Below are 12,901 nucleotides of genomic sequence, written 5' to 3'. Positions count from 1 at the left end.
GTCTGTCCAATTACTGGAATTCCCTCATTTATCCATGTCACTAATTAATATTTCATTCATAGGTCCTCCAGCATGCTGGGGGATTTCCAGAACAGAAGGGGAAAAAAAAAAGACCTGACTATTTAACTGCAGACGTAATTTAGTGTAGGCAAGGAGGCATAATTAGGGGAGGAAAGGAAGCCCATAACACACACACACACACACACACACACACACACACACACACACACACACACAAGCTTACTGGAATTGTGCCACAAATGCTCTACAATCAGCCACAAGGCTTAATCTTACATGCTGATAGGAAGATGAAGCACAAACGGAGCAAGTAAACTTTCACTAAGGAACCAGAATATATTACACACACCCACACGTATATATTTCAAAACATAATTTTGGCTCTGGGTTGACAAGGGACTGCCGTATTCTATGCGTACAAGGGCGGGAGACAGGACCTGACATCCAGCTCCAAGTGCCAAATGCAAGATCTGATATATTTTTTAAAACGTTTAAAACACGTACAGATTGGTCTACAAAAGGAGACCTAAGCGGATAATCCAAACAATTACACAGGCACTTCAGAAAGTGTTAGAAGGAAGAAAACAAAGCGAAAAGCAAACAGGAAATCAAACAAACCGAAAGCCCGGCCACACGGTGAGAATTTGACTGTCTTGCTTAGGTTAACAAACACTGGTGTGGGAACCAAACCCACAACAACAAGTGGTTTGAAGGGGAAAGAAAGAAAGAAAGAAAGAAAGAAAGAAAGAAAGAAAGAAAGAAAGAAAGAAAGAAAGAAAGAAAGAAAGAAAGAAAGAAAGAAAGAAAGAAGAGAGAGAGAGAGAGAGAGAGAGAGAGAGAGAGAGAGAGAAAGAAAGAAAGAAAGAAAGAAAGAAAGAAAGAAAGAAAGAAAGAAAGAAAGAAAGAAAGAGCCATAACAAAACAACTGCTTGGGTTTTAGGTCAATCTATTGATATTTGTGGGGTTAAAAATAGGGGCCTTTAATATTTTAAAAGATAAACTACTAGGGTAGTTCAATTACTAACAGGCAGGTCACCTTGGGAATCACCTAGATTGCCTAATGAAGAGAAGGACCAGGGGGGACATAATAGCATTATTCCAATATTTGAGGGGCTGCCCCAAAGAAGACGGGGTCAAGCTATCCTCCAAAACACGTCAAGGCAGGACAAGAAGCAACGGACGGAAACTGATCAAGGAGAGGCAGCAACCTGGAACGAAGGAGACGTTTCCTGACAATTAGAAAAATTAACCAATAGAATGGTTTTGCCTTCAGAAGTTATGGGCACTTACTCCAACCCTGGAAGTTTCCAAGGAAAGATTGCGCAACCCAGGTCCAAATTTCTGCGCCAAGTGAGACAGACGGTTGTTCAAATTAAGTTTTGCCCCGGTTTACAAGCTTCCGTGCCACGATTGTTAAATCACTGCAGTTGTTACCTCAATCTGGCTTCCCCATTGACTTGGCTGGTCAAAAGGTCACAAAAGGGAATCACGTGCTGAACCGCCATAAATGTGAATCAGTTGCCCTGCAGCTGCGTTTGGATCACGTGCCCATGGGGATGCTGGTTATAAAACCATCCTAAGTCGCTTCCCCCCCCACTTCGAATGGTTACTGAAGGAACTGTTTTAAGTCGAGGACTACCTGAATAAGGTATCCTGCCTCTGTTGGTGGTGGTGGGTTGGACTAGAAGACCTCCGGGGTCCCTCCCAGCCCTAGGATCCTATGCAATGAAAAACAAGGACTTGCAAGCTCCTGAGTTCCGGCTTGTGAGAAGGGCAGGGTCCCGCACCAGCCCAAGAATGGTAGCTGGTATTTAGAGCAGGAAAGGCGACTTCAAGCCATCCACAGATCCAGGTTTAGATACCTAAATACCTAGATCTAAATGTCGATGTTCAAGCCGGCACATCTCTCATTTCTGACCTTGCTTAGCAGCCAAGGGTGACCTGCCCCAACTGCAGAGCCTTCAAAGGCAGTGTAACCTTTGCCGTTACAACAGCCCCAGGGAGAGAAGCCATATCAGTGGGGCGAGCCAAGTCTGGAAAAGCACCAGTTTTCCAACAACCATCCTTCCAACAAGGGTTAGGAAAGGGGAGGGGGGCTGCTAAAAGGTGCCTCACAGCTTTAGCCAGAGAGAGGGGGGGGGCATTCAGCCGAGCTTGGCATGGTGGCAGCTGCTCCCCAATGCAAATTTTCACCAGGAACCTGCAGGACTGCGATGCTTCTTTCTCGGCTCAAAGGACTCAGCAAGCAGCTGAAGAGACAGCCACACTCTGCGGCACCAGAGCCGAAATGACAAACCCGTGTGCGCGTTCCCAAAATAGGAACCCAGCGTGCTCCGGGGCTCCCTTACATGGCCAAAAGGACAAGTTTCAAGCTGGCGCCTCGGCTCGGCTCAGTCCGACTCGGCCTGTTCTCAAGGGCCAAAAACGTGACTCCTGATGGTGCACTGGAGCTGATTTGGTGGGGTTAAAAATAAAATAAAATAAAATAAAATCATTCTAAGCAGCCACCAGCTGTATTCGTTCAGTCTGCAGGGGGTCACGGGCAGAAGGTATTAAATATTTTACTTCCTCCTGTTGCGGTTGGGCGGAGAAGAGGAAGGCGGCATAGCATGGCAACCTCGCTCGAAATTAGACCCCACCTTCCTGAAAGTCACCCAGGGCAGGACCCCTGTCAAAAAGTAGCAGGTAAAAACCTGTGTGGGGGGGTACCATACGTGAGGAGGGTGGGACCTGCATACACAATTTCCTTGGGTTATTACTGAAATCTCTAAAGTCTCTAAGCATTCAGGACGCCACTTAAGAAAAAGAAATAAAAGAAGTGAAAAAGATCAGGGCAGGTAGACATATCTCTCTCTCTCTCTCTCTCTCTCTCTCTCTCTCTCTCTCTCTCTCTCTCTCTCTCTCTCTATATATATATATATATATATATATATATATATATATATATGTGTTTGTGTGTGTGTGTGTGTTATCTATCATCACTCTCTCTCTCCCTCTATTATTATCTATCTCTCTATCTTCTATGTAATCTGTCTACTGTCTGTCTGTCTATCTATCATCTATCATCTATCTATCTATCTATCTATCTATCTATCTATCTACCTCCATCCATCTATCTATCTATCTATCTATCTATCTATCTATCTATCTATCTATCTATCTATCTATCTATCTACCTCCATCCATCCATCTATCTATCTATCTATCTATCTATCTATCTATCTATCTATCTACCTACTTACCTACCTCTATCTAATCTATCTATCTATCTATCTATCTATCTATCTATCTATCTATCTACCTACCTACCTACCTACCTACCTACCTCTATCTAATCTACCTACCTACCTACCTACCTACCTACCTACCTACCTACCTCTATCTCTCTTATCTCCCTATCTCTCTATCTATAAATGACTTCCAATCTTCTTCACAGCAGTTACGAATAAATTCTCTACCTCAAAGAGCAGCCAGCTCAGAGACAGCAGCCTGACAGACCATCCCTGTGCTGTCCCTGATTGCCAAAGTCAGCGGAAGGTGGAAGATTGCTTGGGAAATTGTCTGTGATCCGTAAACCATCTCCTCCTCAATCCAAAGGAGCAACTAGGGATTCACAAACCTGACCTATCTGCCACAAAAGGGACGACAGCTGTGAGGTGGGCAGACAGGATGGCACCAATTAACAAAAGGCAAAGCTCCTTTCTCCACCTAATAATAATAATAATAATAGTAAAGTTGGAAGGGACCTTGGAGGTCATCTAGTCCAACCCCCTGCTCGGGCAGGAAACCCTACACCGTTTCGGACAAATGGCTGTCCAGTCTCTTCAGGCCGGTTTTATGCATTCATGTATGTACAGGTCGTCCCCAACGCACGCAACGTTTCCGCTGCTAAGGGAGACCTTGGCCAGGTGAATTTTGCCCCATTTTACGACCTTCCTCGCCGCAGGAAGCGAATCGCTGCGCTTGTTAAGTTAGGAACACGGCCGTTAAGCGAATCCGCCCTCCCCATTGACTTTGCTCGTCAGAAGGCTGCAGAAGAGGATCACGTGAAACACCCTCCCCTGGGACGCTGCGACCGTCATAAATATGAACCGGTTGCCAAGCGTCTGAAGTTGAAATGCAGCAGCGGTCATAAGTGTGAAAAACGGTCACAAGTTGCTTTTTTCCAGTGCAGTTGCACCTTCGGCCATTAAATGAACTTTGTAAGTCGAGGACAGCCTGTACTCATTAATTTGATGGCCACTTTCGGCTGAAGGGCGTTTCCCCTCTACTCCTTTGAGCCTTGAGATGCCTCTGTAGATTGCTCCTTGGGAAACTGAGGCAGCCTCAGCACCCAGAGTGTTTCCTCCTCCTTTAAGCTGAGTGGGCTACATGTCAGCTGGGGAATTCTGGGAGTTGCCAAGGTTGAGAAACCCCAATCTAAAGCCAGGGGTCCCCAAACCCCGGTCCGTGGCATGCCACAAAGAAGCAAAGCCCCGTCCGTGGGATGCAGGCAAGCCCGCAAAACCACGCGGTGCCCCAAAGGTTGGGGGGCTCTGATCTAGAGCGTTCAAAGAAAAAAGGGGACAGGCTTCCTGCCTGTGGCCTCTCCTCCACAACATGCTAGGAAGGTAGGGTGATGAAACTGAGGCAGGTAGGCAGGCAGGCACGCCCTGCTGAAGGCGCTTGATCTCTGTTAGCTGATCCGACAAAATGTGGGCTTGAAAGGAAATCCTCACGTGGCTTTTTTTTTTTTTTTTTTTCTCAATAGCCGGGAAAGCTGAAGGACAGCCCGCGGTGGGAGACATTCTGCAGCGTTCACCAGCATTATCCAAGGACGTTGCAGGGACTGGAAAGACACCTGCGTTCAGCACTTTCTCGGGGAAGTGAGGAGCTCAGAGAGAGAGAGAGAGAGAGAGAGAGAGAGAGAGAGAGAGAGAGAGAGAAGGAGCCGCTTCCATCTTGTTTAGCTGCTTCGACTGAATCGCAAGTTGCAAGCCGTAAGCGCAGTGCCGGTTGGCTGCTGCTGTCCCCTCTGTGTCGTTCCGGAGAATGCCTATAAATAGGTGGAATATTCCAGGGGCTCTGCCCTTGCTCATCTAGGTCTGAAGCGACTCGCTGCTCTCTTGTGGGCTGCCCGAATCACGAGTTCCCAAGGAGGCAAAGCCACCCAGGGTGGATTAGTACGTTTTTCTAATAAAGGAGGCGTAATAATAATAATAATAATAATAATGGTGAGGCCTTGGCTGGATGCATTGGTATGCAGACATCAAGGGTGGATCTGGGCTGTCATGAAAAGGCAGCCAGGGTGAGGATGTGAGCAATTACGTGCGAGAATCGTTGGGAGATAAATTTCCAGCCAGTTTGGTTTCCTTCCCGCTTCCCCCAAGGGCAAGCTTCTAAGCCTTGCGGTTTGAACCAGGTGTTGCCCAGGCTTTCCTTTCCAACTTCTTCTACTCCAGGGCCCTGGTTTCAAGAGAAATGAGACCCAGCCTTGGAGTGCCTCTTTCAGCGACAGAGCCCTTCTGAGGACGTACAAAGTTCTGTCCCTCGGAAGGAAATTGAAGCAGCCAAACTCATACCCGTGATTAGAGTGAAAGCCCTTCTAGAGAGAAGGGAGAGCTGCAATCAAGCTTAACCAGGATCGCTTCCAATTTAGAAATAAAAGGACAGAGAGAGAAAGAGAGACAGAGGGAAGGAGGGAGAAGGAGAGAAGGAGAGAGAGAGAGAGAGAGAGAGAGAGAGAGAGAGAGAGAGAGAGAGAGAGAGAGAGTTGAGAACCTTTAGGAAAAGCAAAATGTGTAGTAGGTGGCATCTGAAGAAAAAAAAAATGCCTAGGGCTTTTGGGATTACAACTTTATGGCTGTTTGCTGCCACCTCCAGCAGTAAAAAGCAGGAAGGAGAGGAATTTTGTGGACAGCTAGTGTGATTGCAGAAGTCAGACTGGGACGATGAAGTGTCAGGTTTAGGCCCGTCCTCAGCCAGGGCAGCTTCCTGACTGACGGGCAGAACCGATCAGCATTGTAAGTCAGGCGCCATTTTTTCCGTGGCTAACTAGGCCACCTTGACAAGGACATAAAACTTGATCCATTCCTGTTTGGACTGTTTTGCCTACAGTTGACCAACCGTACCAAACAAATAAATAAATCATGCAGCATTTGAAAAGCTGCCCTTGTACTTCAAGTCTGGCAAGAAGGACTAGGGGGGACATGATAGCAGGGTTCCAATATTTGAGGGGATGCCCCAAAGAAGAGGGGGGGGGTCAACCTCTTCTCCAAAACCCCTGAAGGCAGAAGCAGCAGCCATGGATGGAAACCAATCAAGGAGAGAGGCAAACCTAGAACACAAGGAGAAATTTCCTGACAAGTGAGAACAGTTCATCAGTGGAACTGCTTGCCTCCAGAGGTTGTGGGTGCTGCAACGTTGAAGGTTTGTAAGAAGAGATTGGATAGCCGTTCTTCTGAAATGGTATAGGGCAGGGGTCTTCCGACTTGGCCCTTTTGTGACTTGTGGACTTCAACTCCCAGAATTCCTCAGCCAGGCACGCTGACTGAGGAATTCTGGGAGTTGAAGTCCACAAGTCACAAAAGGGCCAAGTTGGAAGACCCCTGGGATAGGGTGTCCTGCTTAGCAGGGGTTGGACTAGAAGACCTCCAAGGTCCCTTCTAACTACCATTCTGTATTCTGTAAGAACTGATTCGGTATGGCCTATTTCTTCTCTTCCCCCTGGCTTCTTTTGATGCCCACCCTTGAAGCTTGTTGAGGTTGGGACTTCCTTCCAGGTGGAAGACACAAGGTTCACAACTGAGAGAGACCTATGCAAATCCACTAAGCTCCTGTTGCATCATATACACTCCGGATTCTACTTTTAGCTCAATCAAAGGCTTGCTCATCATTAACAAACTCCACTTCAGGCCAAACAAACAAACAAACTAGGTTCAAAAGGGAGCCCTAAGGATAAATTAATAATTCTGACAAAATTATTGGACGACTTACTGCCCTATTATGTCACGCGAAATCCTTGGCCCTGGGGCAGATTTCTTTTTTTTTTTTTTTTCCTTTGGCACTGCTGCAGCTGCCAAAAAAGCCAACACAGTGCTAGGCTGCATTAACAGAGGGACAGAATCAAGATCACATGAAGTCTTAATACAACTTTACAATGCCTTGGTAAGGCCACACTTGGAATACGGCATCCAGTTTTGGTCACCATGATGTAAAAAAGATGCTGAGACTCTAGAAAGAGTGCAGAGAAGAGCAACAAAGATGATTAGGGGACTGGAGGCTAAAACATATAAGGAAAGGCTGCTGGAATTGGGTATGTCTAGTTTAACGAAGAGAAGGACGAGTGGGGACATGATAGCTCTGTTCCAGTATCTCAGGGGCGGCCCCAAAGAAGAGGGAGTCAAGCTATTTTCCAAAGCGCCTGAAAGCAGGACAAGGAGCAACGGGTGGAAACTAACCAAAGAGAGAAGCAACCTAGAACTAAGGAGAAACTTCCTGACAATGAGAACAATTAATCAGTGGAACAACCCACCTCCAGAAGCGGTGAATGCACCAACATTGGAAGTTTTAAAGAAGAGACTGGATAGCCATTTGTCAGAAATGGTACAGGGTTTCCTGCCTGAGCAAGGGGTTGGACTAGATAACCTCCAAGGTCCCTTCCGACTTTATTATTATTATTATTAACAACCTGCCTCCAGAAGTTGTGAATGCTCCAACACTGGAAGTTTTTAAGAAGAGACTGGACAACCATTGGTCTGAAATGGTACAGGGTTTCTTGCCTGAGCAGGGGGTTGGACTAGATGACCTCCGAAGTCCCTTCCAACTTTATTATTATTATTATTACTACTACTGTAGGCTTAAAGCCACATTTCCTGCACTTCAGCAATGTAGGCTGCAAATCGCTGCACTTTGCAATTTATGCATGAACCTTGCAGTGATACGGTGCATAGGTCTGTCTCGCAGCTGGGCCGGGGCTACAATCTCCATCATGCCACTAGGGAATTCTGAGACCTATCATCCCCTATATTTGGAGAACCCCTGAGAAGACGACTTGCCAAAAGACTCCAAAGAGTTCTGAGTGTTACTCTCAAAAGATAATTTCGATTTTAGTTACAAAAACCCCTCCGCTTAACACCAATATCCCCAACCTTAGTGCTAACGTTCCTTATTATGTCATTAGCTTATAAAGCACTTCTAAAAAAAAAAAAAAATAGCAAAGAGAGGAAACCACTGCCCCTGAGGTTTCACCACACAGAAAATAAACATCCTGAAAATAGCACTGAAGGGTGAGGCGACCGTAACATTACCTGTGAACTTCCTTTGCAAATAAAATAAATAAATAAAAATATTTAACATTCCCCCCCCCTCTCTTCAACTGTGACTATAGCAGGCCACGGCTAATTGAGATTTAAAGGAGGAAACATCTTGATGGACTTGATCTATATCCCTGGAAATCTGCTCCAGAGAAGGATATATACAAGTTGTTTATAGGAAACGACAATATTCAAAACTGTAGCATTCTGTTTGGCAAACTCAGTTCTCCCGAGATGCCTGCTTGGTTTCTGCTTGTTACTCTTGGTTTATCAACCCACTTTTTTCTTTCGCGCATACTGTGTTAGATCTTAGCCTGCTGGTTGTATTAATTTTATTTCTAAAGTGGAGTCCTTGCTGCTCTCTAAACGTGGCTGTTTCCTTGCAGCCATTTCATGACTCAGCTAGGTCACATTGTGTTCATCAGCAAACCCCACTCCATTCTAGCACTAATGGTGTTACCTAGTTGGGTAATGAAACGTCTGCAAGGAAACCACCAAGCTCAGAGAGCACCAAGGACCCCACAATTCAACAATGAGCTACAAATAGTCTCTTCTATTGTGTTTAGGATGTCCGTCTTCACGCTTTTCTTGAAATGTCTGCGCAAAACACTACAATTTCCCTCTGACAAGGGCCAGGCCTTCATTCCTTAAATCTGCCACACCAAATCATCGTACGGGAGACACATTTGCATCCAACGAAGGACAGTAACAACCCAAATCGCACCGTTCACGTTTTGATCTGACAGTTACAATTTTAAAAAAGGGTCCCTTTGAGCAAAGGAGTGGGAGGACAACAAAATAGGACACCATCGTGCTTCTAAAATGGCTATGAAAAAGGGCAGCAGCCAAATAGCCATAGCGCGGTAGGGACAATACCCAGGGAGAACAGGTGGTGGCTATCCAAGAACATCTGGAGAACGATAGATCTCCTCCCCCTGCAGTCTGCAAAATAATGGAAAGACAGACCCCCCCCCCAACAGGCAGGCAATATAAATATTTATAGAGAGTGAAAAGAACTGGGAGGGGGAAAAAACACCAGACCACCCCCCCAAAAAAAGAGAACCCAGGTATTTAGCCTTTTTTTCTTACAAAATGCCTATTTTGATGTCTCTCTCCTTAAAGGACAAGGTATGAATTGGGTTTCTTTTGGTTGGGGGGACTTAACGACTGGAGAGTTTTACTTTCCGCCTTCGGACAATGGCCAGGGTTACAGGTAGAGAAGATAAATCACCCTGCTAATTTTAGCAAAGTTACAGCCCGCAGAGGTTGGGAATTACCTGCTTATATGGCAAAACATCAGCTAGACTAGAGGCATGAATTATGGAACTTCCCAAGAAGATGGTGGGTGCATTTTATCAAGTTGTTCAGTTCTGGAAATGAAACACCTGGATTTTCGAATGTTTTTTAGGCACACTAAAAAAAATCACAGGTTATTCTCATATGCCAGCAAAAGCTTCCGAGCTATATTTAAAGCATAAACCATTGCATGGGTTCAAAACTGCTCATGCAATTAAGCTGTGCTGAGAAAAGGAGCACAAATACCTGTATTCAAAAATAATAATAATAAAAAAAATATTTTCCCCTACAGCTGGTTTGACATCTACCTATACTTATTTTGTAGGGCTGAAGTTCAAAGGAACCGGACAATTTAGGACAGCGTGAGGTGCTCTCCGGAGCCGTTCTCAATCTTTACAATGGGAACATTAATTCTGAAAGCCTTTTGCCATCGCTTTGGAAAAAAACATTTTAAGCACGCAAATGAAGGCATTAGATAAAACGCCACTGTGGGATTACTTTAACAAGAATAAATGGATGGGTACTGAAAGGAGGGAGGTAGAAATTCTATCCAATCCGAAGCCTGTTTAGCCACGCGTCTGAAACCCAGGTTCGCCAAGGCATGAATATTTTGGTGAGGCCAGAATGAACACAGGTTGAATTTTGAAGGTGAAGCAATGTCACCTGGGAGAAAGGGCAGACTGGAGTTTTAAACACCACACACACACACACACACACACACACACACACACTGGGCCTCTACAAGACAATTTCTCATTGACCTTCAAAACACAATGTTTACTGAATACTATGTCCTCAGAGAAATGATTGTATCTTTAGCCAACTATCAACCCCCCCCCCTTGCACTCTGCAATAAATGGATATATCTGTCTTTTTTACACTTCCTTTCTCCTCTTACAATTCCCACCTGCTCTGGTTACATCCACATACCTCCTTGCTACTGAGGTCTACAGCTTATTATGCATCTTGTCTGGTGGCATTAAAAAACAAACAGACAGGCCAGGCTGAGAAGCACTTGTCTAAATTAGGTCTCGCCGCTCGTCAATAATTGAGAGGACATCAGGGCACGGCGCAGAATTGATAGCAAGAAAAGCAGAATATAAATTTAATAAAGAAAGGTTATCCTAGGCTAGGGGTTCAAACAGTATGCAGAGTTCCCCCCCCCCGGTAGATTATTCAGATGTCACTGTAAATCAGACTGCTGGCAGAGATAATTATCAGCCCTTTCTGATCAATGTTTATGGAGATTTCTCGTCCAGGTCACGGTGGTTTCAAAGGTGCTTTTTCAAAAGGCAACTGGACATCTTTGTTTTGCCTTGAAGACCTTTCGCTCCTTATCTAAGGAGCTTCTTCAGTTCTGAAAAAGCACCTTTGGGACCTTTCTGATCGACAAAAACAAATTGCCAAGATCTGGGTCTACACAATATAATGGTGAAAAGCCTGAGCTACAAATAATAATAATAAAAAAACGTCCGTTTAAACTCCATCTTTCTCCTGAATTTTGCAGGAAATCTGCATTTTTCTCAGGTGTGATGTTGTATCCCACAATATTGGGATGATACCAATGGACTACATTATGCTGTAAGGACTGCAACGAGATAAATGTGGGGCAAGCACACTCAGCTCTCAAAACCCCTTTGTTGTGTGACTCTTGGAATTGCAAAACTGGATTGCAGGTCAGTCTAAATCAGAACACAGAACCAGCACAGCCAACATCAAATGGGCTTTTAAAGCAGAAACACGCAGGATAAGGGGAGGAGGGAGACAGGCAGTCCTCGACTTAAAAATGGTTCATTTAGTGACGGTTCCAAGTTACAACCAGGCTGAAAAAAGCGACTTATGATTTGGCTTGTGCAGTATTCCCCGTGATCGGGTGGTCAAAATTCAGACGCTTGAGAACTGACTCCCATTTAATAATAATAATAATAATAAAGTTGGAAGGGACCTTGGAGGTCATCTAGTTCAACCTCTGCTCAAGCAGGAAACCCTGTTTACAACGGCTGTAGTGTACCCGGGGTCAGGTGATTCCCCTTTAACGACCACGTTACTAACTTTAACAACTGCCGTGATTCATTTAACAACCGTGACAAGAAAGGTCCTAAAATGGAGCCAAAAGCCAGTGAACGTCTCCCTTAGCAACAAAAAGTTTGGGCTCAATTATAGGTTGTAAGCCGAAGACAACCTGTACTGGAAAGGAGGAAGAGAGACACCGAAAGCTAGTCCCGTTATCAATTGAAAAACAAACCCGCTCTGGATACACAAACTGGAATTTAAACACAGACACAACTCACTTGCTGCTTGGCAGATCCCGGATCGTTCTTCTCCTCACCCATCTTCCCGACTTTCTGCACCTTCCTGGGCTGTTTAATAGTGGTCTTTATGGCCGGGCGACAGACATAGTTTTCCAAGTTCTTGGGGGGCTTCTTAGTTCTCTTAGCCTGCAGGCCAATTTTCAGTTTTAAATTCCCCTCGGAAAAGTTGGTCTCCTTCACCGAGAACTGTTGCTGGGCCTCAGACAGGCTCCCCTCTTTCCCCGCCTCATTACCGCCGCTCTTCTCCCGGTTCTTCCTCTTCTCCTCCTCTTCCTCTTTGGTGCTACCATTCAGCTCCGCGTCTCGCCTAACTCCCGTGGCGGCCGCAGAGGGGTTCTTCCAAGAAAACCCTTCAGAACCAGAACCCAACCCTAACATAGCAGTATTCTGAGGGTCCATCCCAGTTATGTGCCCTGGCAAAACTCTCCTTCTCTTAAAAGGCGGCAGGCACGCGGTCCGTAGGGAGTTCTTTCCGGACGTCGGCGGCCAGCATCTTCTCACTGTTAACGGAAAGACAGGAGAGAAAATAATTTCACTTCAGAGGGCAGAGATTCAGAATTGTGTCGGGGCTGAGCTGGAAGAAAAAAAAGTAAGGGAGCCGAGGCGTCCGGGCACTCTAGCTGTGCAAATGCGAAACGGTATTCGCTTTTTGTTTAGGAAAATTCAAAAGAAAGGGCAAAGAGAAACACGAACGCTGAAAAGAAACACAGGTATCAAAAAAGGCTTCGAGACAAAGGGAAGATTTGTCTTGTACAAATCTATTCTTCATGGATTCCACGCAAACTTTTCTGTTGCACAGGCCGCCTCTGGGCCAAATGGGGGGCACCTAAATCCAAACAAACATCTTTACATCTAACTATCGACAGTGATTGGCTTCTGCTTAAAGGCTGTTTGATTTAGACAGGTATCAATCAGGTCAAATGGACTTTTTTTTTAAAAAAAAAAAACACTGTAATCAATTACGTCATTGGGAGTACCAAT

The 12,901-nt window shown here is 45.3% G+C and overlaps 1 protein-coding gene across 2 annotated transcripts in view; it reads right to left on the bottom strand.

The window, feature by feature from the left end:
- Nucleotides 1–12,901, bottom strand: part of ASH1L (ASH1 like histone lysine methyltransferase) — a 51,214-nt gene that overhangs the window by 35,104 nt on the left and 3,209 nt on the right. For both annotated transcript variants that reach the window (XM_039363528.1, XM_039363529.1), the window contains exon 2: nucleotides 11,900–12,420. In XM_039363528.1, coding sequence (XP_039219462.1) covers nucleotides 11,900–12,319 — 420 coding nt within the window. In that variant the 5' untranslated portion in view covers nucleotides 12,320–12,420. The remainder of the gene's footprint in view (nucleotides 1–11,899; nucleotides 12,421–12,901) is intronic.

Source organism: Crotalus tigris, unplaced genomic scaffold (genome assembly GCF_016545835.1).
Source record: "Crotalus tigris isolate CLP2741 ecotype Arizona unplaced genomic scaffold, ASM1654583v1 scf7180000019553.37968852642:3898890, whole genome shotgun sequence".
NCBI classification, from domain to species: Eukaryota; Metazoa; Chordata; class Lepidosauria; order Squamata; family Viperidae; genus Crotalus; species Crotalus tigris.
The sequence above is the reverse complement of the archived record's forward strand: the minus strand, read 5'-3'. Positions and strand labels throughout refer to the sequence as shown.